The 26081-nt window shown below is 48.1% G+C and overlaps 1 protein-coding gene across 1 annotated transcript in view; it reads right to left on the reverse strand.

Annotated features, from left to right (window-relative positions):
• The window catches only part of LOC139274984 (collagen alpha-5(IV) chain-like), a 269200-nt gene that overhangs the window by 83674 nt on the left and 159445 nt on the right, over positions 1-26081 (reverse strand). Inside the window, exons 26-29 of the mRNA XM_070891801.1 lie at positions 18711-18879; positions 14207-14299; positions 13926-14030; positions 6195-6292 (exon numbers count right to left, since the gene is read on the reverse strand). Coding sequence (XP_070747902.1) covers positions 6195-6292; positions 13926-14030; positions 14207-14299; positions 18711-18879 — 465 coding nt within the window. The remainder of the gene's footprint in view (positions 1-6194; positions 6293-13925; positions 14031-14206; positions 14300-18710; positions 18880-26081) is intronic.

A 26081-nucleotide genomic window follows, 5' to 3' on the forward strand; every position in this document is an offset into this window, starting at 1 on the left:
CAAATCGCTGAGATGGTCATGGCCGTTGAGGTTTTTGACACTGCGGGCTCCCCCATCACAGCCCGCCAGATCAAACTCTGGACCAACAGGGACCCCCTCCTATCCATGATAAAGAAATATGTCCTGACTGGGGATTGGGCGCCCGCACACGGGGCGTCCCCCGAGGAGGTCAGACCATTTCAGAGACGGATGGATGAGCTCTCCATCCAAGCCGACTGCCTACTATGGGGCAGCCGAGTAGTTATGCCCCAGAAAGGAAGGAAAGCGTTCATCAGGGAACTCCACAGCGAGCACCCTGGCATTGTGCTAAAGAAGGCCATTGTCCGGTCACATGTATGGTGGCCAGGGATTGACTCAGACCTGGAACACTGGGTTCGCAGGTGCACGACGTGTGCCCAGCTGGGCAATGCCCCCAGGGAGGCCCCACTCAGCCTGTGGCCCTGGCCCACCAGGCCATGGTCACGCATCCACGTGGACTATGCGGAGCCGTTCATGGGAAAAATGTTCTTGATTGTAGTCGATGCATATTCGAAATGGATCGAGTGCATCATATTAAACTCGTGCACGACATCCATCCATGGAGAGTCTGTGCACGGTTTTCGCAACCCATGGCTTGCCGATCATTCTGGTCAGTGAAAATGGCCCATGTTTCACCAGCCATGAATTCCAGGAGTTTATGTCGGGTAATGGCATTAAACACGTCCGGACGGCGCCGTTCAAGCTGGCTTCTATTGGCCAGGCAAAACGTGCGGTCCAAGTCATAAAACAAGGCATGCTCTGTATCCAGGGACCTACTCTTCAGTACCGCCTATCGCGCCTCCTGCTGGCCTATAAGTCCCGCCCGCACTCGCTCACGGGAGTCCCGCCAGCAGAACTCCTCATGAAACGCACGCTCAAAACGCGGCTGTCCCTCATTCACCCGAGCCTGGCAGATATTGTTGAGGGCAAGCGGCAGTCCCAAACCGAGTGCCATGATCGAAACTCAAGGGGGAGGTGTATAGAAATGGATGACCCGGTATTTGTGCTTAACCATGCACTCGGACCCAAGTGGCTTGAGGGCACCGTAATTGGTAAAGAGGGAAATAGGGTCATAGTGGTCAGACTAAACAATGGGCAGATATGCCACAAACATCTGGACCAGGTAAAGAAAAGGTTCAGCATGGAACTGTGGAACCTGAAATAGACCATGGGATGTCAGCCACACCACTGCCAGTGAACGAGCAACAAGGACATTCAACAGCATGCACAGTCCCTGCGGCCAGCCCGGACAGGCCGGAACCAACTCAGGCCACAGAGACGCATACTACGGCTCAACCACCAGAGCCACAACTGCGGCGCTCCACGAGAGAGGGTCGACCGCCTGAAAGACTCAATCTTTGACCCAAAGAAATTGGGGGGGAGGTGATGTCATGTTTGTAACCTTCAGATAACTATAACCAATATGTAACAACACTGTACACTGTATACAACTGTGAAATACACACCTTGACCACAGGGGGTGAACTTGTGGGAGATACTCCTTACCTGGTCAGCCAGGTACTTAAAGGGCGGTTCCAAGCAGGCTCAGCACTCCTTGGCCCGGGGAATAAAGGTGCAGGTCATGAATGACCTTGTCTGCAGTATATGCCTCGTGTGAATATATTCTAGAGTTGAGAACACGACAATACCAAGTACGAAAAAGTCTCTGAGCATGTGCTCCAAATGTCCTTCAAATTCGCAATGTCCTGCAAAGCGTCTCAGCTTGGCGACATAACTCGCCACTTCCTGGCCTTCAGACCTTTTGTAGGTGTAGAACCGGTATCTCGCCATCAGAACGCTTTCCTTCAGGTTCAAATGCTCTCAGACCAGTGTGCACTAATCATTGTACGATTTCTCCGTGGGTTTCGCTGGAGTGAGCAGATTCTTCATGAGGCCATATGTTGGTGCCCCACAGACGGTGAGGAGGATCGCTCTACGTTTGGCAGCAATCTCTTCCCCATCTAGCTCGTTGGCCACGAAGTGTTGGTCGAGTCGCTCCACAAATCTTTCCCAATCATCTCCCTCCGAAAATTTCTCCAGGATGCCCACTGCTGTCTGCATCTTTGGATTCACTATCTGTATCTCATCGCCAGTTGTTGTGTATGGAGAAAGAGTCAGACTGAACACTGTGCGCTCAAAGTAAAGTGTGACCGTAGTCTTTTATTGCAGGTCTCCAGAATGCCTCTCCAACTTGTGAAGCCTTCTTAAATACTGTGCTCCCAAGGGGAGTGAGCCCTCTGGTGGCTGTACAGAGTAAATTCAAGTCCATATATATAACAGGAACAGTTTCTCTTTATTTACTCGATCAAAACCCTTCATGATTTTGATCACCTCTATCAAATCTCCCCTTACCCTTCTCTGCTCTAAGAAGAACAAGCCCAACTTCTTCAGTCTCTCCGCATAACTGAAGTCTTTCATCCCTGATACCATTCTGGTAAATCTCCTCTGCACCCTCTCTAAGGCCTTGACATTCTAAATTGTGGTGCCCAGAATTGGCAGAACCCCAGTGTTTTATAAAAGTTCATCATAACTTTTTGTACTCTATGCCTCTATTTATAAAGCCCAGGTTCCCTGTTATATATGCAGACTATAGATATGCTCTCTGTGTAATCATTGTATAGTTGCATGAGATGGAGACTTGTTTACCTGATGTACTATCAATAAGGTTTACACAGTGTCTATACATGCTGGCACCACTAGAGGGTGCAACTGGTGGAGAACGGGGTTTCCTGCCCTGGTGGCAGGGGCTGTATAAAAGGGGAGCCACCATGCGGCTGCCTCACTCTGGAGTTACGAATAAAGGACCAAGGTCACTATAGTTTGAGTACAACACATTGCCTCGTGGAGTCATTCAGACATAATAACTGGTGACGAGAATACAGACTTTCACACGATTATGGCTACCTTTGGCACACTGAAAGACTTCGCAGAGGGTGATGATTGGGATGCGTTCACGGAAAGGCTCGAGCTGTATTTCGTGGCAAACGACCTGGCAGGTGAGACGGACACATCGGCGGAGAAGCGCAAGGCTATACTGCTGACCAGTTGTGGGGCCGAGGTCTCCCACCTCGTCAGGGACTTGCTCGCACTTAGAAGGCCAACGATAAGACATACGATGAGCTGACTGAACTAATTCGTGACCAACTTAAACCAAAAGAGGGCATCCTCACGGCCAGGCACAGATTCTACACTCACCGCAGACCTGAGGGCCAGGAGATTGCAAAATATGCTGCCGACTTCAGGAGACTTGCAGCACCATGTGATTTTGCGCGCACCTCAATGAAGAATTGCGAGACATCTTAGTGAAAGGAATTGGCCATGAGGGCCTCCTTCACAAGCTATTATCTGCCAACACCACAGTCAATTTGCAGAAGGCCATCAGCATCAGTCAGGCGCTCATGACCTCGACCTGCAACACCAAGCAAATTATTCATCTTGTGGACTCAAACCCAGCAAGTACAGTACACAGAATGGTGCCTTTCACAGGCAAGACTGTAGAACGTGACTCTGCCCAAGGCAGAGAGCACAGACCTCAGGGTTCCAGAACTCAAGTCCGCCGAGGGGTGCTAATCGAATAGCACTGTGCTGGCATGGCGGAGGAAACCATCGGGCTGACCAGTGTCGGTTTGCTGAGTACGTATGCAAAGCCTGTAACACGAAGGGCCACCTCCAGCACATGTGTAAAAGAAATACGACTCACCGTCTAGCAGAGGAGTCGGTAGATAACTTTGAATCCAGTATGATGATTTGGCGAGAGAGGCAACTCAGCTCCAAGAAGTGTATGGAGTGTATACCTGCACCACCGATTGTCCTCCAGTGAAGATGGTAGTTGAGATAAACAGCGTTCTAGTCTTCATGGAAGTGGACATGGGAGCGAGCCAGTCAGTGATGAGCCAGGTTGCTTTTGAGAGGCTCTAGAACAAAAAAACAACCCAAGCTGGTTCCAGTACAGGAAAAGTTGTGCACCTACACCAAGGAGCTGATCCCAGTCCTTGGTAGTGTGGATGTAAGTGTAATCCATAATGGCGTGGTGCACAAGTTACCTCTGTGGATTGTTGCAGGTGATGGTCCAACGCTACTCGGAAGAAGGTGGATGGGGAAGATCAAGTGGAAATGGGAAGACCTCTTCACTCCAGCAATCGATGTCAGAGGCTGAGCAAAATCTCATCTTCGCTTGGGCCAGGCACCAGAGAACAGAGCAGCACAAACCGTCCATCACGACTGTGTGGCAATAATCCGACTGCCGTCAGACAACTAGGACCCCATCCGGTTCCTCTAGAACTAGCGTCCTCGCATACCTGTACTGCTACCTCAGTACTGACCATGACTGAACCACGAGTGCAATCTACCCAATCCTGGCGCACGACTGTAAAACGTAACGAATGTAAGTCACTGAACCAAGGTGTCACGATACAAACTGTAAAAAAAAATGTTTTTTTCTTCCTTTCTTTGTACTTGCACTGTGTCTGATCCTATATGTTAATGTAACGGGCCAGCTGCATGATCTCGCTGTGGGGTGGCGGGGAGGGTCAGGGAATGTAGCCATGGACACAGACATGGATCACACCCAGAACCCACTGGAACCTCCACTGCATCATCAAACCATCCAAACTGGTAACCACTACCCAATGTTGTGGCAAAAGGACTTGGGGGTTAACAGGGAGAGAGCCGAACCAAAGCACAGCCAAGGTGCAAGGGTTATTGGCACTTAAGTCTGGGGAGAGCTAAGCCAGAGCACATAGTGCAAACGCAATTGGCACAAAGGACTTGGGGGAGAGTGATGTTATATATGCAGACTATAGATATACTCTCTGTGTAGTCACTTATAGTTGAATAAGATGGAGACTTGTTTACCTGATGTACTATCAATAAGGTGTACACTGTGTATATACATGCTGGAACCACTAGAGGGTGCAACTGGTGGAGACCAGGGTTTCCTGCCCTGGTGGCAGGGGCTATATAAAAGGGGAGCCACCATGCGGCTGTCTCACTCTGGAGTTACGAATAAAGGACCAAGGTCACTGCAGTTTGAGTACAACACATTACCTCGTGGAGTCATTCATAAGTACACTACAGACATAATAATCCCGTATGCCTTTTGAACAGCCTTCTTAACTGGTACTGCCACTTGCAAAGATTTGTATATATGTACCCCCTCGCAGTTCCTTCACCCCCTCTCTGTTCCTGCACCCCCTCTCTGTTCCTGCACTCCCTTAAAAATTGTACCATTTAGTTTGCATTGCCTCTCCTCATTCTTCCTATCAAAATGTATCACCACACTTTTCTGTGTTAACCTAAGACCACCTATGTCCACCTCCATAACATCGCCCGTATCCGCTCTTGCCTCAGCTCATCCACTGCTGAAGCCCTCATCTATGTCTTTGTTACCTCTAGACTTGACTATTCCAACGCACTCCTGGCTGGCCTCCCACATTCTATCCTATATAAACTAGAGGTGATCCAAAACTCGGCTGCCCGTGTCCTAAAGCGCACCAAGTCCTATTCAGCCGTCACCCCTGTGCTCGCTGACCTACATTGGCATCCGGTTAAGCAACGCCTTGATTTCAAAATTCTCATCCTCATTTCCAAATCCCTCTATGGCCTCGTCCCTCCCTATCTCTGTAATCTCCTCCAGCCCCACAACCCCGAGATGTCTGCGCTCCTCTAATTCTGCCCTCCTGAGCATCCCTGATTGTAATCGCTCAACCATTGGTGGGTGTGCCTTCTGTTGCCTAGGCCCCAAGCTCTGGAATTCCCTGCCTAAACTTCTCTGCCTCTCTACCTCCCTTTCCTACCTCAAAATGCTCCTTAAAACCTACCTCTGTGAACCCTGCGCTAATTTCTACTTATGTGGCTCAGTATCAAATTTTTATCTCATAATACTCCTGTGAAGAGCCTTGGGATGTTTCACTACTTTAAAGTCGCTATATAAATACAAGTTGTTGTTGTTAAATTTCATCATGCCCATTTTACTAGTCTGTCTATGTCCTCCTGAAGTCTGTTGCTGTCCCCCTCATTGTTTAATACATTTTGAAGTTTCATGTCATCTGCAAATGTTGAAATGATTGCCTGTATACCCAAGTCCAGGTCATTAGTAGCAAGGATTAGAAGGAAAGTAAAAAAGAAAAAAATCCATTGGAGTCAAGTGTCATTGTATATGTGGTATAATTGCTCACCTTTATCCCTGGGGTGCCAGGCTGGCCTGCAAGGCCATCGTGCCCTGGCTGGCCTAAAAGCCCAGGAGGTCCTGGCTGTCCTGGAATTCCTTGCACACCTGTGAGATAGAAAGGATGTATGTGAATGACTTACAACCTTTCCTGTGTCCTTCGTACCGTCAATTCATTTATCTGTGGGAGAGGCAGAGTAGCTACCTCAGTTGGAATACTTTGTGGAATATTGGGTTCCTTGCTGTAGGAAGGATATTGAGGCTTTAGAGAGGGTACAGCACAGATTCACTGGCATGCTGCCTGTTGCAAGGAATTACAAATAGGAGGAAACACTTGAAAAAATTGGGGCTTTATTCGATAGCATGCGCAGATTACATGGTGATACGATAGAAGGGTTTAAAATGATGGATGGACGGGGCACCGTGGATAAAAGCAGACTGCTTCCAGTGGTTGAGCGTCAAGAATGAGGGGCCATTGATAGAAGAACAAATACAAGAGATTTAGGACAGAGGGCAGGAGAAACTTCATCACACACAGAGTGCTGAGACTGTGGGATTCACTCCCAGGGTTAGTGGTTGAGCTGGGGTGGGGTGGGGTGGGGCATGAGATCGCCAGAACCACATCGAAACTACAAACTTATTTCAATCAAACTCGCCATAAATATGCATTAGTGGTGTATGAGTATGGTACGGTGTGGGTGTGAGTATGGTATGGTTACAGTGTGGGTATGTGTATGTTACGGTTACGGTGTGGCTGTTTGTATGGTACGGTTACGGTGTGGTGTGAGTACGGTCCGGTTATAGTGTGGTGTGAGTACGGTCCAGTTAGTGTGGTGTATCAGTACGGTATGGCTATGGTGTGAGTATGGTATGGTTAGGATGCGGTGTGAGTACATTACAGTTAGTGTGGTTCTGTGTACGGTACGGTTACGGTGCGGTGTGTGTACGGTACAGTTACAGTGTGGTGTGAGTACGGTACGGTTACGGTGCGGTGTGAGTATGGTTATGGTGTGGTGTGAGTACGGTAAGGTTACGGTGTGGGTGTGAGTACACTATGGCTACGGTGTGAGTACGATATGGTTACGGTGTGGGTGTATGTATGGTACGGTTATGGTATGGTGTGTACGGTACGGTTATTGTGCGGTGTGTATGGTACGGTTACGGTGTGGGTGTGTGTACATAAAAACATAGAAAATAGGTGCAGGAGCAGGCCATTTGGCCCTTAGAGCCTGCACCGCCATTCAATATGATCATGGCTGATCATGCAACCTCAGTACCCACCCATGCCTCCTCTCCATACCCACTGATCCCTTTAGCCGTATGGGCCACATCTAACTCCCTTTTGAATATGTTCAACGAACTGGACTCCACAACTTTCTGTGGCAGAGAATTCCACAGGTTCACAACTCTCTGGGTGAAAAAGTTTCTCCTCATTTTGGTCCTATATGGCTTACCCCTTATCCTTAGACTGTGTCACCTGGTTCTGGACTTCCCCAACATCGGGAACATTCTTCCTGCATCTAACCTGTCCAGACCCGTCAGAATTTTATATGTTTTTATGAGATCCCCTCTCATTCTTCTAAATTCCAGTGAGTATAAGCCTAGCCAATCCAGTCTTTCCTCATATGTCAGTCCTGCCACCCCTGGAATCAGTCTGGTGAACCTTTGCTGCACTCCCTCAATAGTAAGCACGTCCTTCCTCAGATTAGGAGACCAAAACTGCACACAATACTCAAGGTGTGGTCTCACCAAGGCCCTGTACAACTGCAGTAAGACCTCCCTGCTCCTATACTCAAATCCCCTCGCTATGAAGGCCAGCATGCCATTTGCTTTCTTTACTGCCTGCTGTAGCTGCATGCCTACCTTCAATGACTGATGTACCATGACACCCAGTTCTCGTTGAACCGCCCCTTTTATTAATCTGTCACCATTCAGATAATAATCTGCCTTCCTGTTTTTGCCACCAAAGTGGATAACCTCACATTTATCTATATTATACTGCATCTCCCATGCATTTGCTCATTCATCTAACCTGTCCAAGTCTCCCTGCAGCCTCTTAGCATCCTCCTCGTAGCTCGCCCTGCCACCCAGCTTAGTGTCATCTGCAAACTTGGAGATATTACGTTCAATTCCTTCGTCTAAATCATTACTGTATATTGTAAATAGCTGGGGACCCAGCATTGAACCCTGCGGCACCCCACTAGTCACTGCCTGCCATTCTGAAAAGGACCCGTTTATTCCTACTCTTTGCTTCCTGTCTGCCAACCATTTCTCTATCCACGTCAATACATTACCCTCAATACCATGTGCCTTCATTTTACACACTAATCTCTTGTGTGGGACCTTGTCAAAAGCCTTTTGAAAGTCCAAATACACCACATCCACTGGTTCTCCCTTATCCACTCTACGAGTTACATTCTCAAAAAATTCTAGAAGATTTGTCAAGCATGATTTCCCTTTCATAAATCCATGCTGACTTGGACCGATCCTGTCACTGCTTTCCAAATGTGCTGCTATTACATCTTTAATAATTGATTCCAGCATTTTCCCCACCACCGATGTCAGGCTAACCAGTCTATAATTCCGTGTTTTCTCTCTCCCTCATTTTTTAAAAAGTGGGGTTACATTAGCTACACTCTAATCCATAGGAACTGATCCTGAGTCCATGGAATGTTGGAAAATGACCACCACTATTTCTAAGGTTACTTCCTTAAGTACTCTGGGATGCGACTATCAGGCCCTGGGGATTTATTGGCCTTCAGTCCCTTCAATTTCCCTAACACCATTTCCTGACTAATAAGGATTTCCCTCAGTTCCCCCTTCTCGCTAGACCCTCGGTCCTCTCGTATTTTCCGGGAGGTTATTCATGTCTTCCTTAGTGAAGACAGAACCAAAGTATTTGTTCAATTGTTCTGCCATTTCCTTGTTCCCCATTATGAATTCACCTGATTTTGACTACATTCGTCTTCACTAATCTTTTTCTCTTTATATATCTATAGAAGTTTTTGCAGTCAGTTTTTATGTTCCCTGCAAGTTTACTCTCATACTCTATTTTCCCCTTCCTAATTAAACCCTTAGTCCTAATCTACTGAATTCAAAATTTCTCCCAGTCCTCAGATTTGCTGCTTTTTCTGGCCAATTTTAACACTATTCCTAATTTCCCTTGTTAGCCACGTCTGTGCCATCATCCCTTTTTTTTATTTTTTTACGCCACACAGGGATGTACAATTGTTGTAATTCATCCATGTGATCTTTAAATGTCTGCCAGTGCCTATCCACCGACAACCCTTTAAGTATCATTCTCCAGTCTACCCTAGCCAATTCACGTCTCATACCATCGAAGTTTCCTTTCTTTAAGTTCAGGACCCTAGTCTTTGAATTAACTGTGTCACTCTCCATCTTAATAAAGAATTCTACCATATTATGGTCACTCTTCCCCAAGGGGCCTCGCATGACCAGATTGCTAATTAATCCTCTCTCGTCACACAAGACCCAGTCTAGGATGGCCTGCTCTCAAGTTGGTTCAAAGGGCAAAAAACGTTAGTGGGAGTTGTATACAGACCTCCAAACAGTAGTAGTGATGTTCGGGAGGGCATCAAACAGGAAATTAGGGGTGCATGCAATAAAGGTGCAGCAGTTATAATGGGTGACTTTAATATGCACATAGATTGGGCTAACCAAACTGGAAGCAATACGGTGGAGGAGGATTTCCTGGAGTGCATAAGGGATGGTTTTTTAGACCAATATGTCGAGGAACCAACTCGGGGGGAGGCCATCTTAGACTGGGTCTTGTGTGACGAGAGAGGATTAATTAGCAATCTGGTCATGCGAGGCCCCTTATGTACAACAATTGTACATAAAAATCAAAAAGGGAAGGTGGCTCAACCGTGGCTATCAAGGGAAATCAGGGATAGTATTAAAGCCAAGGAAGCGGCATACAAATTGGCCAGAAATAGCAGCGAACCTGGGGACTGGGAGAAATTTAGAACTCAGCAGAGGAGGACAAAGGGTTTGATTAGGGCAGGGAAAATGGAGCATGAGAAGAAGCTTGCAGGGAACATTAAGACGGATTGCAAAACTTTCTATAGATATGTAAAGAGAAAAAGGTTAGTAAAGACAAACGTAGGTCCCCTGCAGTCAGAATCAGGGGAAGTCATAACGGGGAACAAAGAAATGGCGGACCAATTGAACAAGTACTTTGGTTCGGTATTCACGAAGGAGGACACAAACGACCTTCCGGTTATAAAAGGGGTCGGGGGGTCTAGTAAGGAGGAGGAACTGAGGGAAATCCTTATTAGCTGGGAAATTGTGTTGGGGAAATTGATGGGATTGAAGGCCGATAAATCCCCAGGGCCTGATGGACTGCATCCCAGAGTACTTAAGGAGGTGGCCTTGGAAATAGTGGATGCGTTGACAGTCATTTTCCAACATTCCATTGACTCTGGATCAGTTCCTATGGAGTGGAGGGTAGCCAATGTAACCCCACTTTTTAAAAAAGGAGGGAGAGAGAAAACAGGGAATTATAGACCGGTCAGCCTGACATCGGTAGTGGGTAAAATGATGGAATCAATTATTAAGGATGTCATAGCAGTGCATTTGGAAAGAGGTGACATGATAGGTCCAAGTCAGCATGGATTTGTGAAAGGGAAATCATGCTTGACAAATCTTCTGGAATTTTTTGAGGATGTTTCCAGTAGAGTGGACAAGGGAGAACCAGTTGATGTGGTATATTTGGACTTTCAGAAGGCGTTCGACAAGGTCCCACACAAGAGATTGATGTGCAAAGTTCGAGCACATGGGATTGGGGGTAGTGTGCTGACATGGATTGAGAACTGGTTGTCAGACAGGAAGCAAAGAGTAGGAGTAAATGGGTACTTTTCAGAATGGCAGGCAGTGACTAGTGGGGTACCGCAAGGTTCTGTGCTGGGGCCCCAGCTGTTTACACTATACATTAATGATTTAGATGAGGGGATTAAATGTAGTATCTCCAAATTTGCGGATGACACTAAGTTGGGTGGCAGTGTGAGCTGCGAGGAGGATGCTGTGAGGCTGCAGAGCGACTTGGATAGGTTAGGTGAGTGGGCAAATGCATGGCAGATGAAGTATAATGTGGATAAATGTGAGGTTATCCACTTTGGTGGTAAAAACAGAGAGACAGACTATTATCTGAATGGTGACAGATTAGGAAAAGGGGAGGTGCAAAGAGACCTGGGTGTCGTGGTACATCAGTCATTGAAGGTTGGCATGCAGGTGCAGCAGGCGGTTAAGAAAGCAAATGGCATGTTGGCCTTCATAGCAAGGGGATTTGAGTACAGGGGCAGGGAGGTGTTGCTACAGTTGTACAGGGCATTGGTGAGGCCACACCTGGAGAATTGTGTCCAGTTTTGGTCTCCTAACCTGAGGAAGGACATTCTTGCTATTGAGGGAGTGCAGCGAAGGTTCACCAGACTGATTCCCGGGATGGCGGGACTGACCTATCAAGAAAGACTGGATCAACTGGGCTTGTATTCACTGGAGTTCAGAAGAATGAGAGGGGACCTCATAGAAACGTTTAAAATTCTGACGGGGTTAGACAGGTTAGATGCAGGAAGAATGTTCCCAATGTTGGGGAAGTCCAGAACCAGGGGACACAGTCTAAGGATAAGGGGTAAGCCATTTAGGACCGAGATGCGGAGGAACTTCTTCACCCAGAGAGTGGTGAACCTGTGGAATTCTCTACCACAGAAAGTTGTTGAGGCCAATTCACTAACTATATTCAAAAAGGAGTTAGATGAGGTCCTTACTACTGGGGGGATCAAGGGGTATGGCGAGAAAGCAGGAATGGGGTACTGAAGTTGAATGTTCAGCCATGAACTCATTGAATGGCGGTGCAGGTTAGAAGGGCCGAATGGCCTACTCCTGCACCTATTTTCTATGTTTCTATGTTTCTATGTTTGACATATTGGTCTAGAAAACCATTCCTTATACAATCCAGGAAATCCTCCTCCACAGAACTGCTACCAGTTTGGTTAGCCCAATCTATATGTAAATTAAAGTCGCCCATGATAACTGCTGTACCCTTATTGCACACGTCCCTAATTTCCTGTTTGATGCCATCCCCAACCTCCCTACTACTGTTTGGTGGTCTGTACACAACTCCCACTAATGTTTTCTGCCCTTTGGTGTTTCGCAGCTCTACCCATACAGATTCCACATCATCCTTCCTTACTATTGCGTTAATCTCCAGTAACGCTACCCCACCTCCTTTTCCTTCCTGTCTATCCTTCCTGAATATTGAATACCCCTGGATATTGAGTTCCCAGCCTTGGTTACCCTGGAGCCATGTCTCCGTAATCCCAATTATTATTATCTATTAACATCTATCTGTGCAGTTAATTCATCCACCTTATTATGAATGCTCCTTGCATTGAAACTCAGAGCCTTCAGGCTTGTTTTTTTAACACTCTTTGTCCTTTTAGAATTCTGTTGTAATGTGGCCCTTTTTGATTTTAGCCCTTGATTTCTCTGCCCTCCACTCTTGCTTTTCTCCTTCCTACCTTTTGCTTCTGCCCCTTTTTACTTCCCTCTGTCTCCCTGCATAGATTCCCATCCCCCTGCCTTTTAAGTTTAAACCCTCCCCAACAGCACTAGCAAACTAGGATATCGGTTCCCATCCTGCGCAGGTCCAGACCGTCCGGTTTGTACTGGTCCCACCTCCCCCAGAACCGGTTCCAATGTCCCAGGAATTTGAATCCCTCCCTCTTGCACCATTCCTCAAGCCATGTATTCATCTGAGCTATCCTGCAATTCCTACTCTGACTAGTACGTGGCACTGGTAGCAACCCTGAGATTACTACCTTTGAGGTCCTACTTTTTAATTGAGCTCCTAGCTCCCTAAATTCAGCTTGTAGGACCTCATCCCATTTTTTACCTATATCGTTGGTACCTGTATGGACCACGACAGCTGGCTGTTCACCCTCCTCCTCCAGAATACCCTGCAGCCGCTCCGAGACATCCTTGACCCTTGCACCAGGGAGACAACATCCTGGAGTCTCGTTTGCGGCTGCAGGAACGCCTATCTATTCCCCTTACAATCGAATCCCCTATCACTATAGCTCTCCTATTCTTTTTCCTGCCCTTCTGTGCAGCAGAGCCACCCCTGGTACCATGGACTTGGCTGCTGCTGCCTTCCCCTGATGAGTCATCTCTCCCAACAATATCAAAAATGGTGTATCTGTTTTAGAGGGAGATGGCCGCAGGGGACCCCTGCACTATCTTCCTACTCCTGCTCTGCCTGTTGGTCACCCATTCCCTATCTGCCTTTGAAACCTTTACCTGCGGTGTGACCAACTCACTAAACGTGCTATTCATGTTACGGTTACGGTATGGGTATGAGTACGGTACGGTTATGGTGTGGGTGTGTGTATGGTACAGTTACGGTGTGGTGTGTAGAATACGGTTACGGTGTGGGTGTGAGTACAGTCTGGTTACGGTGCGGTGTGTGTACGGTATGATGACGGTATGGTGTGAGTGGGGTGTGGTTACGGTGTTGGTGTGTGTACAGTACGGTTATGGTGCCGTGTGAGTATAGTATGGTTACGGTGTTGGTGTGTGTACAGTACGGTTATGGTGCCGTGTGAGTATGGTATGGTTACGGCGTTGCTGTGTGTACTGTACGATTATGGTGCGGTGTGAGTACGGTACGGTTACGGTGTTGGTGTGTGTACTGTACGGTTATCGTGTGGTGTATGAGTACAGTTACCTTTAGCACCAGTTGGTCCTGGAAATCCTAACCCAGTTGGACCTGGATCACCTTTTGGTCCAACTGCTCCTTGCACACCGGGTGTCCCTGGCAGCCCGGCGTCACCTATTGGGCAGAAAGACAACAAACATACATTCAGGAAATGACCAAGTAATAAGAGAGTGAAGTATCTGTTACTATAGACAAGGATGACTATCAGAATGTGGAAGATTAACTCGTTTCATTTGTTTAATGTATTTACCACATTTCCCGCTGGCGGTTGGGCAGACAGGAGAACTTACCTCTATTGCCCGGCTCGCCTCTCGGACCCTGGATTCCGGGGGGACCTGGCTGTCCTGGTCTACTTATGCCGTTTCCTGATTCACCTTTCTGACCTGTAGCAAGGAAACAGTCAACACAACAATTAGATTTGCGTGAAACAGTAGCAATAGCGAATTAATATACTTGAGTAAATCTATCGATTATTTCAAACGGCAAGTCAATGGAACTTGGCGGCCTGAAATCTCCGCTCGGTCGCGCTAGTTTTTTCAGCGCAATTCACCTGAAATCTACGCAAAAGCTGAAGGAAATTAATCACACATTACGTTGGGCGCCATTTGAGTTTCCGTGATCTTTTGCGGCAATTTAAAAATCCCCACCCACAAAACTGCCCACGGCCCCGGGGTGAATTCATCATGGAGGCACATTAACCACTCATTGCGCTCATTTGTGGGAGTTCAAGGAAGCTCTAAAAATGAAGCTGAAATAATTTTATTTATATAGTGCCTTTAAGAACATAAGAACATAAGAAATAGGAGCAGGAGTAGGCCAGCTGGCCCGTCGAGCCTGCTCCGTCATTTAATCAGATCATGGCTGATCTGATCATGGACTCAGTTCCACTTCCCTGCCCGCTCCACATTACCCCTTATTCCCTTATTGTTCAAAAATCTGTCTATCTCCACCTTAAATATATTCAATGACCCAGCCTCCACAGTTCTCTCGGGCAGAGAATTCCATCGATTTACAACCCTCTGAGAGAAGAAATTCCTCCTCATCTCAGTTTTAAATGGGCGGTCCCTTATTCTGAAACTATGTGAGTTAGTTTTAGTTTCCCCTATGAGTGGAAATATCTTCTCTGCAAATATTTTATCAAGCTCCCTTATTATCATATGTTTTGATAAGATCACCTCTCATGCTTCTGAACTCCAATGAGTATAGGCCCAACCTACTCAACCTATCTTCATAAATCAACCCTCTCATCTCCGGAATCAACCTAGTGAACCTTCTCTGAACAGCCTCCAATGCAAATATATCCTTCCTTAAATACGGAGACCAAAACTGAACGCAGTACTCTAGGTGTGGCCTCACCAATACCCTGTACAGTTGTAGCAGGACTTCTCTGCTTTTATACTCTATCCCCTTTACAATAAAGGCCAACATTCCGTTTGCCTTCCTGATTACTTGCTTTACCTGCATACTAACTTTTTGTGTTTCATGCACAAGGACCCCCAGGTCCCTCTGTACTGCAGCACTTTGCAATTTTTCTCCATTTAAATTATAATTTGCTTTTCTATTATTTCTGCCAAAGTGGATAACCTCACATTTTCCCACATTGTACTCCATCTGCCAAATTTTTGCCTACTCACTTAGCCTGTCTATATCCCTTTGCAGATTTTTTTGTGTCCTCATCACAATTTGCTTTCCCACCCATATTTGTATCATCAGCAAGCTTGTCTACATTACACTCGGTCCCTTCATCCAAGTCATTAATATAGATTGTAAATAGTTGAGGACCCAGTACCGATCCCTACGGCATCCCATTAGTCATTGTTTGTCAACCGGAAAATATCCCATTTATCCCGACTCTCTGTTTTCTGTTAGTTAGCCAATCCTTTGTCCATGCTAATATATTACCCCTAACCCTGTGAACATTTATCTTGTGCAGTAACCTTTTATGTGGCACCTTATCGAATGCCTTCTGGAAATACAAATACACCACATCCACTGGTTCCCCCTTATCCACCCTGCTCGTTACATCCTCAAAGAACTCCAGCAAATTTGTCAACCATGGTTTCCCTTTCATAAAAGCATGCTGACTCTGCTTGATTGAATTATACTTTTCCAAATGTCCCACTATTGCTTCCTTAATAATGGACGGCAGCATTTTCCCAACGACAGATGTTAGGCTAACTGGTCTATAGTTTCCCGCTTTTTGTCTGACTCCTTTTTTAAATAGGAGTGTTACATTTGCGGTTTTCCAATCCGCTGGAACCACCTCAGAATCCAGGAAATTTTGGTAGATTGCAACCAATGCATCCACTATTTCTGCAGCCACTTCTTTTAAGACCCTGGGATTGCCATTAGGTCCAGGGGACTTATCTGCCTTTAGTCCCATTATTTTACTGAGTACTGCTTCATTAGTGATAGTGATTGTATTAAGTTCCTCCCTCCCTATAGCCCCTTGATTATCCACTATTGGGATGTTTCTGGTGTCTTTTACTGTGAAGACCGATAGAAAATATTTGTTCAATGTCTCTGCCATTTCCCTGTTCTCCATTATAAGTTCCCCAGTCTCATTCTCTAGGGGACCTACATTTACTTTCACCACTCTTTTCCTTTTTATGTACCTGTAGAAACTCTTACTATCTGTTTTATATTTTGTGCTAGTTTACTTTCATAATCTATCTTCCCTCTATCATTTTTTTAGTCGTTCTTTGCTGGCTTTTAAAAGTTTCCCAATCCTCTGGCCTCCCACTAGTCTTGGCCACATTCTATGCCCTCGTTTTCAATTTGATACCATCCCTTCTCATTGGGATATATTTTTGTTGCGAGTTATGAAATATCTCCTTAAATGTCTGCCACTGCTCATCAACCATCCCATACTTTAATCTATTTTCCCAGTCCACTTTAGCCAACACTGCCCTCATACCTTTGTAGTCCCCTTTATTTAAGCTTAAGACCCTGGTTTGAGATCCAACTTTCTCACCCTCCAACTGAATTTGAAATTCAACCATGTTATGCTCACTCATTCCTAGAGATCATTTATTAATTTTGTCTCATTACACAGTACCAGATTTAAGATAGTCTAGTATTACCCAAGATAGACTATTTAACGTAGTAAAATGTCCCAAGGCGCTTCACAACAGTCTTACAACATGTTAGATATTGACAAGGGAGGGAAGGTGAAAAAAAGCAGGAGAGGGAAATGTAAAAGAGGTAAAAGGCTCGGGTCTGAAGAACACTAATAGGAATGTTTTAAAAGGTTTTGAATATCATTTATTTTTAATTTACTAAGAAACTGACCACTGTACCCCGATATAACTTGCTCTGTACAGTTCTCTCAAGTTATTTTCAGTGATTTTAAATCGGACTACTCACAGGTGGTGGACGGGGCACTGATTAAAAATTGTGATTTTTTTTGTGATAAACCCATTTTCAGCCAAATTAATCAAACTGCACCAAGTTACCAATCTTAAATATATCAGGGAATAATTTTAAAGCAATACATTAAAAAAAAAATCACGTCATGAAATGCTGCCTGATTGCGCTGGTTCAGGGAAGATTTTGCATTTGGCGATATGCAAATGAGTAAATTTGGGGGCGCAATTTGTACCCAGATCGGCAATTGCTCCGTATGTGTTTGGTGCAGGATTATTTTCCCGGGTTGTGGTGGCCATTAGTTTTGTTTTGGTGCTGTGGTGAGAGCATGAGACCAATTGAACCAGAATGACACAGGCCCCCACTCTCTGTACAGTGGTGAGTGGACCTGCTACATTCCACTTTCCTCTGCCTCTTGGCTCCCTTTTTCTTCTAAATATGTAAAGAAACACAAGACCAGGCGGCATATCAAGCCTTGTCCTAACTTGCACCAAGTTCCACTCACCCATTACCCCTGTGCTCGCTGACCTACATTGGCTTCCGGTTAAGCAATGCCTCGATTTCAAAATTCTCATCCTTATTTTCGAATCCCTTCATGGCCTCGCCCCTCCCTATCTCTGTAATCTCCTCCAGCCCCACAACCCGCCGAGTCATCTGTGCTCCTCTAATTCTATCCTCTTGAGCATCCCTGATTATAATTGCTCACCCATTGGTGGCCGTGCCTTCTGTTGCCTCAGTCCCAAGCTCGGGAACTCCATGCCTAAACCTCTCCACCTCTCTACCTTCTTTCCTCCTTCAAGACACTCATTTAAACCTACCTCTCTGACTAAGCTTTTAGTCAACTGCCCTAATTTCTTCTTATGCAGCTCAGTGTCAAATTTCTATCTCATAATACTCCATTTAAGCTCCTTGGTATGTTTCACTATGTTAAAGGCACTATATAAATACAAGTTGTTATTGTCGACATGGAGCAAGCTACATACACTGTTACCCCCATCCCAACACACTCTCCCCATTCACACCATCTCCTGAAAGAGGGGAACGGAGAGAAAACCCCCGAAACTGCCTTTCTGATCAGTCCACTAGCGGCAGTGTGAAACGCTCAAGGTTAAGGCTTGTGTTCAAACTGACTCCTACACGAGCTGGTTAAGCGTTCTCACACGATCCTCGCTGATCAGAAGGGCTACCCTTGTTGCTGATCAAGAGAGTCACAAAATATTCGCCTCCTCCACCGACCTAGTGGTTTCACCTTTGCAAGTTGCCCTTCTGTTTCTCAACTGAGTCGGTCATCCACAACCATTTAATGCACATTGAGAATAGAGGTGCTCAGATCTGTAAGCCCCATGGCAGTTTCCTTCCATTATCGGACAGGATTGGGATGGTGTATCCGTAAATCCACATTGCACTGCAGGCTGGACCAGAACTTACCTGGTGTACCAGGTACTCCTGGAGGACCTGGAAATCCCTTGCTGCCCTTTGCACCCTGAAAGCCTGGATCACCCACTCCTGGCAGTCCCTGAGGGCCTTGATCTCCTGGTGCTCCATTTAAACCTGGAATTCCAGGGAAGCCTGGATCACCTTTAAAGCCGATGGTTGCCTGAACAGTTAGATATGACAGTTAACAGTTGAAGATCACAAGATGCTACTCCCTTCCCTTCACAACCTATGTCCTACACTGGCTGGTAGAGCCAACGTTGACCCTATGTTCTCTTCCTACATTGATCGCAAGGAGTTCTATCTTTGAAAATACTGTTGCTATATTCAATGTTATGTTTGATCTGCTGCCAGTGAGGAGCCCCATAGACACAAGCCCCAGCACAGAATTCAGCCTACAAAATTTCTCCAATTCACATTCTCATCCTAGCTGCCAGTGACACTTTGCAAGTTTATGGAATCATAGAATCGTTCAGCACAGAGGAGCCCATTCAGCCCATTGTGCCTGTGCTGGCTCTTTGAAAGAGCACTCCAATTCGTCCCACTGTCCCACTCATTCCCCATAGGCCTGTAAATTTCTGCTCTTTAATGTTTAAATGAGAATTTAATTAATCAACAAAATCCACAATACCAGAAGGAATTAAGGGACAATGGCATAGATGTTCTCCCTGTAGATGAGTCTTTCTGCTGAGGGCGGGGGTCACTGTGCTGGGGGGGATGGGGGGGGGGGTTGTTAGGGGGTCACTGTGCTGGGGGAAGGTCACTGTGCTGGGGGTGGGTCTGTGCTGGGGGGCTCACTGTGCTGGGGGAAGGTCATTGTGCTGGGGGCGGGTCACTGTGCTGGGGTGCTCACTGTGCTGGGGGGCTCACTGTGTTGGGGGTGGGTCTGTGCTGGGGCGGGTCACTGTGCTGGGGGAAGGTCATTGTGCTGGGGCGGGTCACTGTGCTGGGGGGCTCAATGTGCTGGAGGGGAGTTGTGCTGGGGGGGATCTGAGCTGGAGGATCTATGCTGGGGTCACTGTGCTGGGGGTCACTATAATGTGGGGGGTTGTGCTGGGGGGGTCACTGTGCTGGGGGGGTTGTGCTGGGGGGAGTCACTGTGCTGGGGGGGGGGTCACTGTGCTGGGGAGGTTGTGCTGGAGGGGGGCTGTGCTGGGGAAGGTTGTGCTGGGGGGAAGGTTGTGCTGGGAGGATCACTATAATGTGGGGGGGTTGTGCTGGGAGGGTCACTGTGCTGGGGGGGGTTGTGCTGGGCGGAGTCACTGTGCTGGGGGGGTCACTGTGCTGGAGAGGTTGTGCTGGAGGGGGGCTATGTTGGGGGGAGGTTGTGCTGGGGGGGAGGTTGTGCTGGGGGGGCTGTGCTGGGGGATTGTGCTGAGGGGGGGGTCACTGTGCTGGGGGGGGTCACTGTGTTGGATGGGGTCATTGTGCTGGGTGGCACTGTGCTGGGGGGGTCACTGTGCTATGGAGGGTTGTGCTTGGGGGTCACTGTGCTGGGGGGGGTTGTGATTGTGGGAGGTCACTGTGCTTGGGGGGTCACTGTGCTGGGGGGGTTGTGCTGGGAGGGGTCACTGTGCTGGGAGGGGTCACTGTGCTGGGGGGGTTGTGCTGGGAGGGGTCACTGTGCTGGGGGTGTCACTGTGCTGGGGGTGTCACTGTGCTGGGGGGGTTGTGCTGGGAGGGGTCACTGTGCTGGGAGGGGTCACTGTGCTGGGGGGGTTGCGCTGGGAAGGGTCACTGTGCTGGGGGGATCACTGTGCTGGGGAGTCACTGTGCTGGGGGGGGTTGTGATTGTGGTAGGTCACTGTGCTTGGGGGGTCACTATGCTGGGGGGGTTGTACTGGGAGGGGTCACTGTGCTGGGGGGGTCACTGTGCTGGGGGGGTCACTGTGCTGGGGGGTCACTGTGCTGGGGAGGTTGTACTGGGAGGGGTCACTGTGCTGGGGGTGTCACTGTGCTGAGGGGTCACTATGCTGGGGGGGTCACTCTGATGGGGGGAGGTTGTGCTGGGGAGGGGAGGTTGTGCTGGGGGGGAGTGTTGTTACATATGTAAACTTGTATTTACTCTGTACAGCCAACAGAGAGCTCATCCACTGGAGTCCCAAGGGATCCCATAATCCCTTGGGAGCACAGATATTTAAGGAGACCTCATAGGTTGGAGAGGCACTCGAGAGACCTGCAATAAAAGTCTAAGGTCACACTTTACTTTGAGCTCACAGTATTCCGTCTGACTCTTTCATATATAACAACTGGCGACGAGATACAGATTATGGTGGCTGGTGTGCAACGGCCACCCCATGTTAAAAAAATTCCACGCACAAGCATCTTCCACCCTTCAGGATGTAGTTCGGGATCTGGAATATTAGGTCCTTCAGTAAAACACCTGTGTACTCATCCCTTTTTGGCGGAGAAGCAAGTCAGCCTCGTTTCGAGGGACTGCTATGATGATGATGATAGATAGCGAACCCAAAGATGGAGCAAACAGTGAGCATCCTGGAGAAATTTTCAGAGGGAGATGATTGGGAAACCTTTGTGGAGCGACTCGACCAATACTTCGTAGACAACGAGCTAGATGGAGAAGAGAATGCTGCCAAACGAAGGGTGATTCTTCTCACCATCTGCCTCATGTATGGCCTCATGAAAAATCTGCTTACTCCAGCGAAACCCACGGAGAAATCGTACGACGATTTGTGCACACTGATCCGGGAGCATTTGAACCTGAAAGAAAGCGTTCTGATAGCGAGGTACCAGTTCTACACCTACAAAAGGTCTGAAGGCCAGGAAGTGGCGAGTTATGTCGTTGAGCTAAGACGCCTTGCAGGGCATTGCGAATTTGAAGGACATTTGGAGCACATGCTCAGAGACTTTTTTATACTTGGCATTGGCCACGAAACCATACTTCGCAAACTTTTGACTGTAGAGACCCCAATCTTGAGTAAGGCTATAGCGATAGCCCAGTGACAATACCAAGCAAATCTCTCAGCACACAAATGCTGCTACAAGTACTGTAAACAAAGTGATGTTGTTTTCAAATCGCAATGTATAGGGCAGACCACACATGCCTGCAGCTGCACGCCCACAGATGTCTCAGAGTCCACCATCAAGGGTGATGAATGCAAGGCCATGAACACATTGTTGACGCTACGGGGGTGATCATCGTTTCCATTCATGATGCTTCAAAGGGTACGTTTGCAAGGGCTGTGGAACAATGGGACACCTCCAACGTACGTGCAGGCGCGCTGCAAATCCTGCAAACCACCATGTTGCAGAGGAGGACAGATCCACGGCGGATCACGACGAACCAGAGCCTCAAACCGAGGAGCCAGAGGTACATGGGGTGCACACATTCACCACAAAGTGTCCCCCGATAACGCTGAATGTAGAACTAAATGGACTCCCGGTGTCAATGGAGCTGGACATGGGCGAGAGCCAGTCCATCATGAGCAAAAAGACTTTCAAAAAATTGTGGTGCAGCAAGGCCTCAACGCTAGTCTTAACTCCAATTCGTACAAAACTAAGAACTTACACAAAGGAACTGATTCCCGTAATCGGCAATGCTTCCGTAATGGTCTCCTACGATGGAACGGTGCACAAACTACCACTCTGGGTGGTACCGGGCGATGGTCCCACGCTGCTCGGCAGGAGCTGGCTGGGAAAGATACGCTGGAACTGGGATGATGTCCGAGCGCTATCGCACGCTGATGACACTTCGTGTGCCCAGGTCTTAAACAAATTCCCTTCACTGTTCGAACCAGGCATTGGGAAATTCCAAGGAGCAAAAGTGCAGATCCACCTGATTCCAGGAGCGCGACCCTTTCATCACAAGGCGAGAGCAGTACCGTACATGATGAGAGATCAAGCTAGACCGGCTGCAAAGAGAGAGCATCATTTCACTGATCGAATTCAACGAGTGGGCCAATCCGATTGTCCCAGTCCTCAAGGGAGGCGGCAACGTTAGAATCTGTGGTGATTACAAAGTAACTATCAATCATTCCTCCCTGCAGGAGCAATACCAACTATCAAAGGCTGACGACCTCTTTGCAACGCTGGCGGGAGGAAAGACGTTCACGAAGCTGGATCTGACTTCAGCCTACATGACGCAGGAACAGGAGGAATCATCGAAGGCCCTCACCTGCATCAACACGCACAAAGGTCTCTTCATTTATAACAGATGCGCATTTGTAATTCAATCAGCGGCGGCGATATTCCAGAGAAACATGGAAAGCTTACTGAAGTCGGTCCCGCACACTGTGGTCTTCCAGGACGACATCTTAGTTACAGGTCGGGACACAGTCGAGCATCTGCAGAACCTGGAGGAGGTTCTTAGTCGACTCAACCACGTGGGTTAAAACGCTCGAAGTGCGTTTTCCTGGCGCCTGAAGTAGAGTTCCTGAGGAGGAAGATCAGGGCGGACGGCATCAGGCCTACCGATTCAAAGACTGAGGCAATTGAGAACGCACCGAGGCCACAGAACGTGACAGAGCTGCGGTCGTTTCTAGGACTCCTGAACTACTTTGGTAACTTCTTACTGGGTCTCAACATGCTGTTAGAGCCACTGCATGTGTTACTGCGTAAAGGGGATGAATTGGTATGGGGCAAAAGCCAAGAAAATGCCTTTGTAAAAGCGAGAAAATTGTTATGCTCAAACAAATTGCTTGTGTTGCATGATCCATATAAGCATTTGGTACTAGCATGCGATGCGTCGTCATATGGCGTCGGGTGTGTATTCCAACAAGCTAATGATTTGGGGAAATTGCAACCGGTTGAGTATGCATCCAGGCGTCTGTCTAAGGCTGAGAGAGCCTACAGCATGATTGAAAAAGAAGCATTAGCGTGTGTCTACGGAGTAAAGAAAATGCATCAATACCTGTTCGGGCTAAAATTTGAATTGGCAACTGACCATAAGCCACTGATATCCCTGTTTTCCAAGAGTAAGGGGATAAAACCGAATGCATCGGCCCACATCCAGAGATGGGCATACAACTATGCATACAACTACGCCATCCGCCACAGGCCAGGCACAGAAAACTGTGCTGATGCTCTCAGTAGGCTGCCATTGCCCACCACGGGGTGGAAATGGCACAGCCCGCAGATTTAGTCATGGTTATGGAATCATTTGAAAGTGAGCAATCACCCATCACAGCCTGACAGATTAGAACCTGGACGAGCCAGGACCCGTTACTGTCCCTAGTCAAAAACTGTGTGCTTCACGAGAGCTGGTCCAGTGTCCCAGTGGAAATACAGGAAGAGATAAAGCCGTTCCAGCAGCGCAAAGATGAAATGTTTATGCAGGCAGAATGCCTTCTGGAGGGCAATCGAGTAGTGGTTTCCAAGAAGGGCAGAGACACCTTCATCAGTGACCTCCACAGCACCCACCCAGGCATTGTAATGATGAAAGCGATAGCCAGATCCCACATGTGGTGGCCCAGTATCAATGCAGACTTAAGAGTCCTGCGTGCACAGATGTAATATATGCTCGCAGTTAAATAATGCACCCAGGGAGGCCAAAGAGTTTAATGTTCTTGGCCCTCCAAACCGTGGTCTAGGGTACACGTCGACTATGCAGGCCTGTTCTTGGGTAAAATATTCCTTGTGGTTGTAGATGCCTACTCCAAATGGATTGAATGTGAGATAATGTCGGCAAGCATGCCCGCTGCCACCACTGAAAGCCTGCGGGCCATGTTTGCCACGCACGGGCTACCCGATGTCCTGGTGAGCGACAACAGGCCATGTTTTACCAATGCCAAGTTCAAAGAATTCATGACCCGCAACGGGATCAAACATGTCACATTTGCCCCATTTAAATCAGCATCCAATGGTCAGGCAGAGAGAGCAGTGCAAACCATCAAGCAAGGCTTGAAGAGGGTAACTGAAGGTGCACTGCAGACTCGCCTATCCCGAGTCCTGCTTAGCTACCGCACGAGACCCCACTCACTCACTGGGATCCCACCTGCTGAACTGCTCATGAAAAGGGCACTTAAGACAAGGCTCTCGTTAATTCACCCTGATCTACATGAACAGGTAGAGAGCAAGCGGCTTCAACAAAGTACACACCATGATCGTGCAAATGTGTCACGCGAGGTTGAAGCCAATGATCCTGTATCTGTATTGAATTATGGACAAGGTCCCAAGTGGCTTCCTGGCACTGTTGTGGCAAAGAGGGGAGCAGGGTGTTTCAGATCAAACTTTCAAATGGACTCATTCACCGGAAACACTTGGACCAAATCAAACTCAGATTCACGGACTATCCAGAGCAACCCACTTTGGACCCTACCTTCTTTGACCCTCCAACATACACACTGGTGGCAACCGACACCGCGGTTAACCACGAAGCAGAACCCATCACCCGCAGTGGCCCAGCAGGACTCACCACAACAGGCAGCCCAGCAAGGCCAGCTGCACAGCAGCCCAGCGAGGGCCCAACAGACGATTCACCAATACCAGCATTTGCCCCGAGACGATCAACCAGGACAAGAAGGGCCCCAGATCAAATCACCTTATAAATAGTTACACTGTTGACTTTGGGGAGGGGGAGTGTTGTTATATTTGTAAACTTGTATATATTCTGTACAGCCACTAGAGGGCTCATCCCCTGGAGTCCCAAGGGATCCCATAATCCTTTTGGAGCACAGGTATTTAAGGAAGCCTCACAGGCTGGAGAGGCACTCTGGAGACCTGCAATAAAAGACTAAGGTCACACTTTACTTTGAGCTCACAGTATTCAGTCTGACTCTTTCTTCATACATAACAGGGGACCTGGGTTGTGCTGGGCGGGGGCGGGGTTCACTGTCTTGTGGCTGGGGGGGGGCGTTCACTGTGCTGAGGGGTCACTGTGCTGGAGGGGAGGTTGTGCTGGGGGGGGGGGAGGTTGTGCTGGGCGGGGCACTGTGCTGGGGTGGTCACTGTGCTGGGGGGGGGGGTCACTGTGCTGAGGGGGTTGTGCTGGCAGAGGTCACTGTGCTGGGGAGGTTGTGCTGGAGGGGTCTCTGTGCTGGGGGGGTCACTGTACTGTGGGGGGTCACTGTGCTGGGCGAAGTCACAGTGCTGGGGGGTGTCTGTGCTGGGGGTGTCACTGTACTGTGGGGGTCACTGTGCTGGGGGGGGCACTGTGCTGGAGGCGTCACTGTGCTGGGGGCATCACTGTGCTGGGGAGGAGCACTGTGCTGGGGGGGGGGCACTGTCCTGGGAGAAGTCACTGTACTGTGGGGGTCACTGTGCTGGGGGGGCACTGTGCTGGGGGGGGCAATGTGCTGGTGGGTCACTGTGCTGGGGGGCTCACTGTGCTGGGGGGGTCACTGTGCTGGAGGGGCGGTTGTGCTGGGGGGGAAGGTTGTGCTGGGGGGGGTCACTGTGCTGCGGGAGTTC

The sequence above is a fragment of the Pristiophorus japonicus genome, chromosome 10, assembly GCF_044704955.1.
Source record: "Pristiophorus japonicus isolate sPriJap1 chromosome 10, sPriJap1.hap1, whole genome shotgun sequence".
In the NCBI taxonomy this organism is placed as follows: domain Eukaryota; kingdom Metazoa; phylum Chordata; class Chondrichthyes; family Pristiophoridae; genus Pristiophorus; species Pristiophorus japonicus.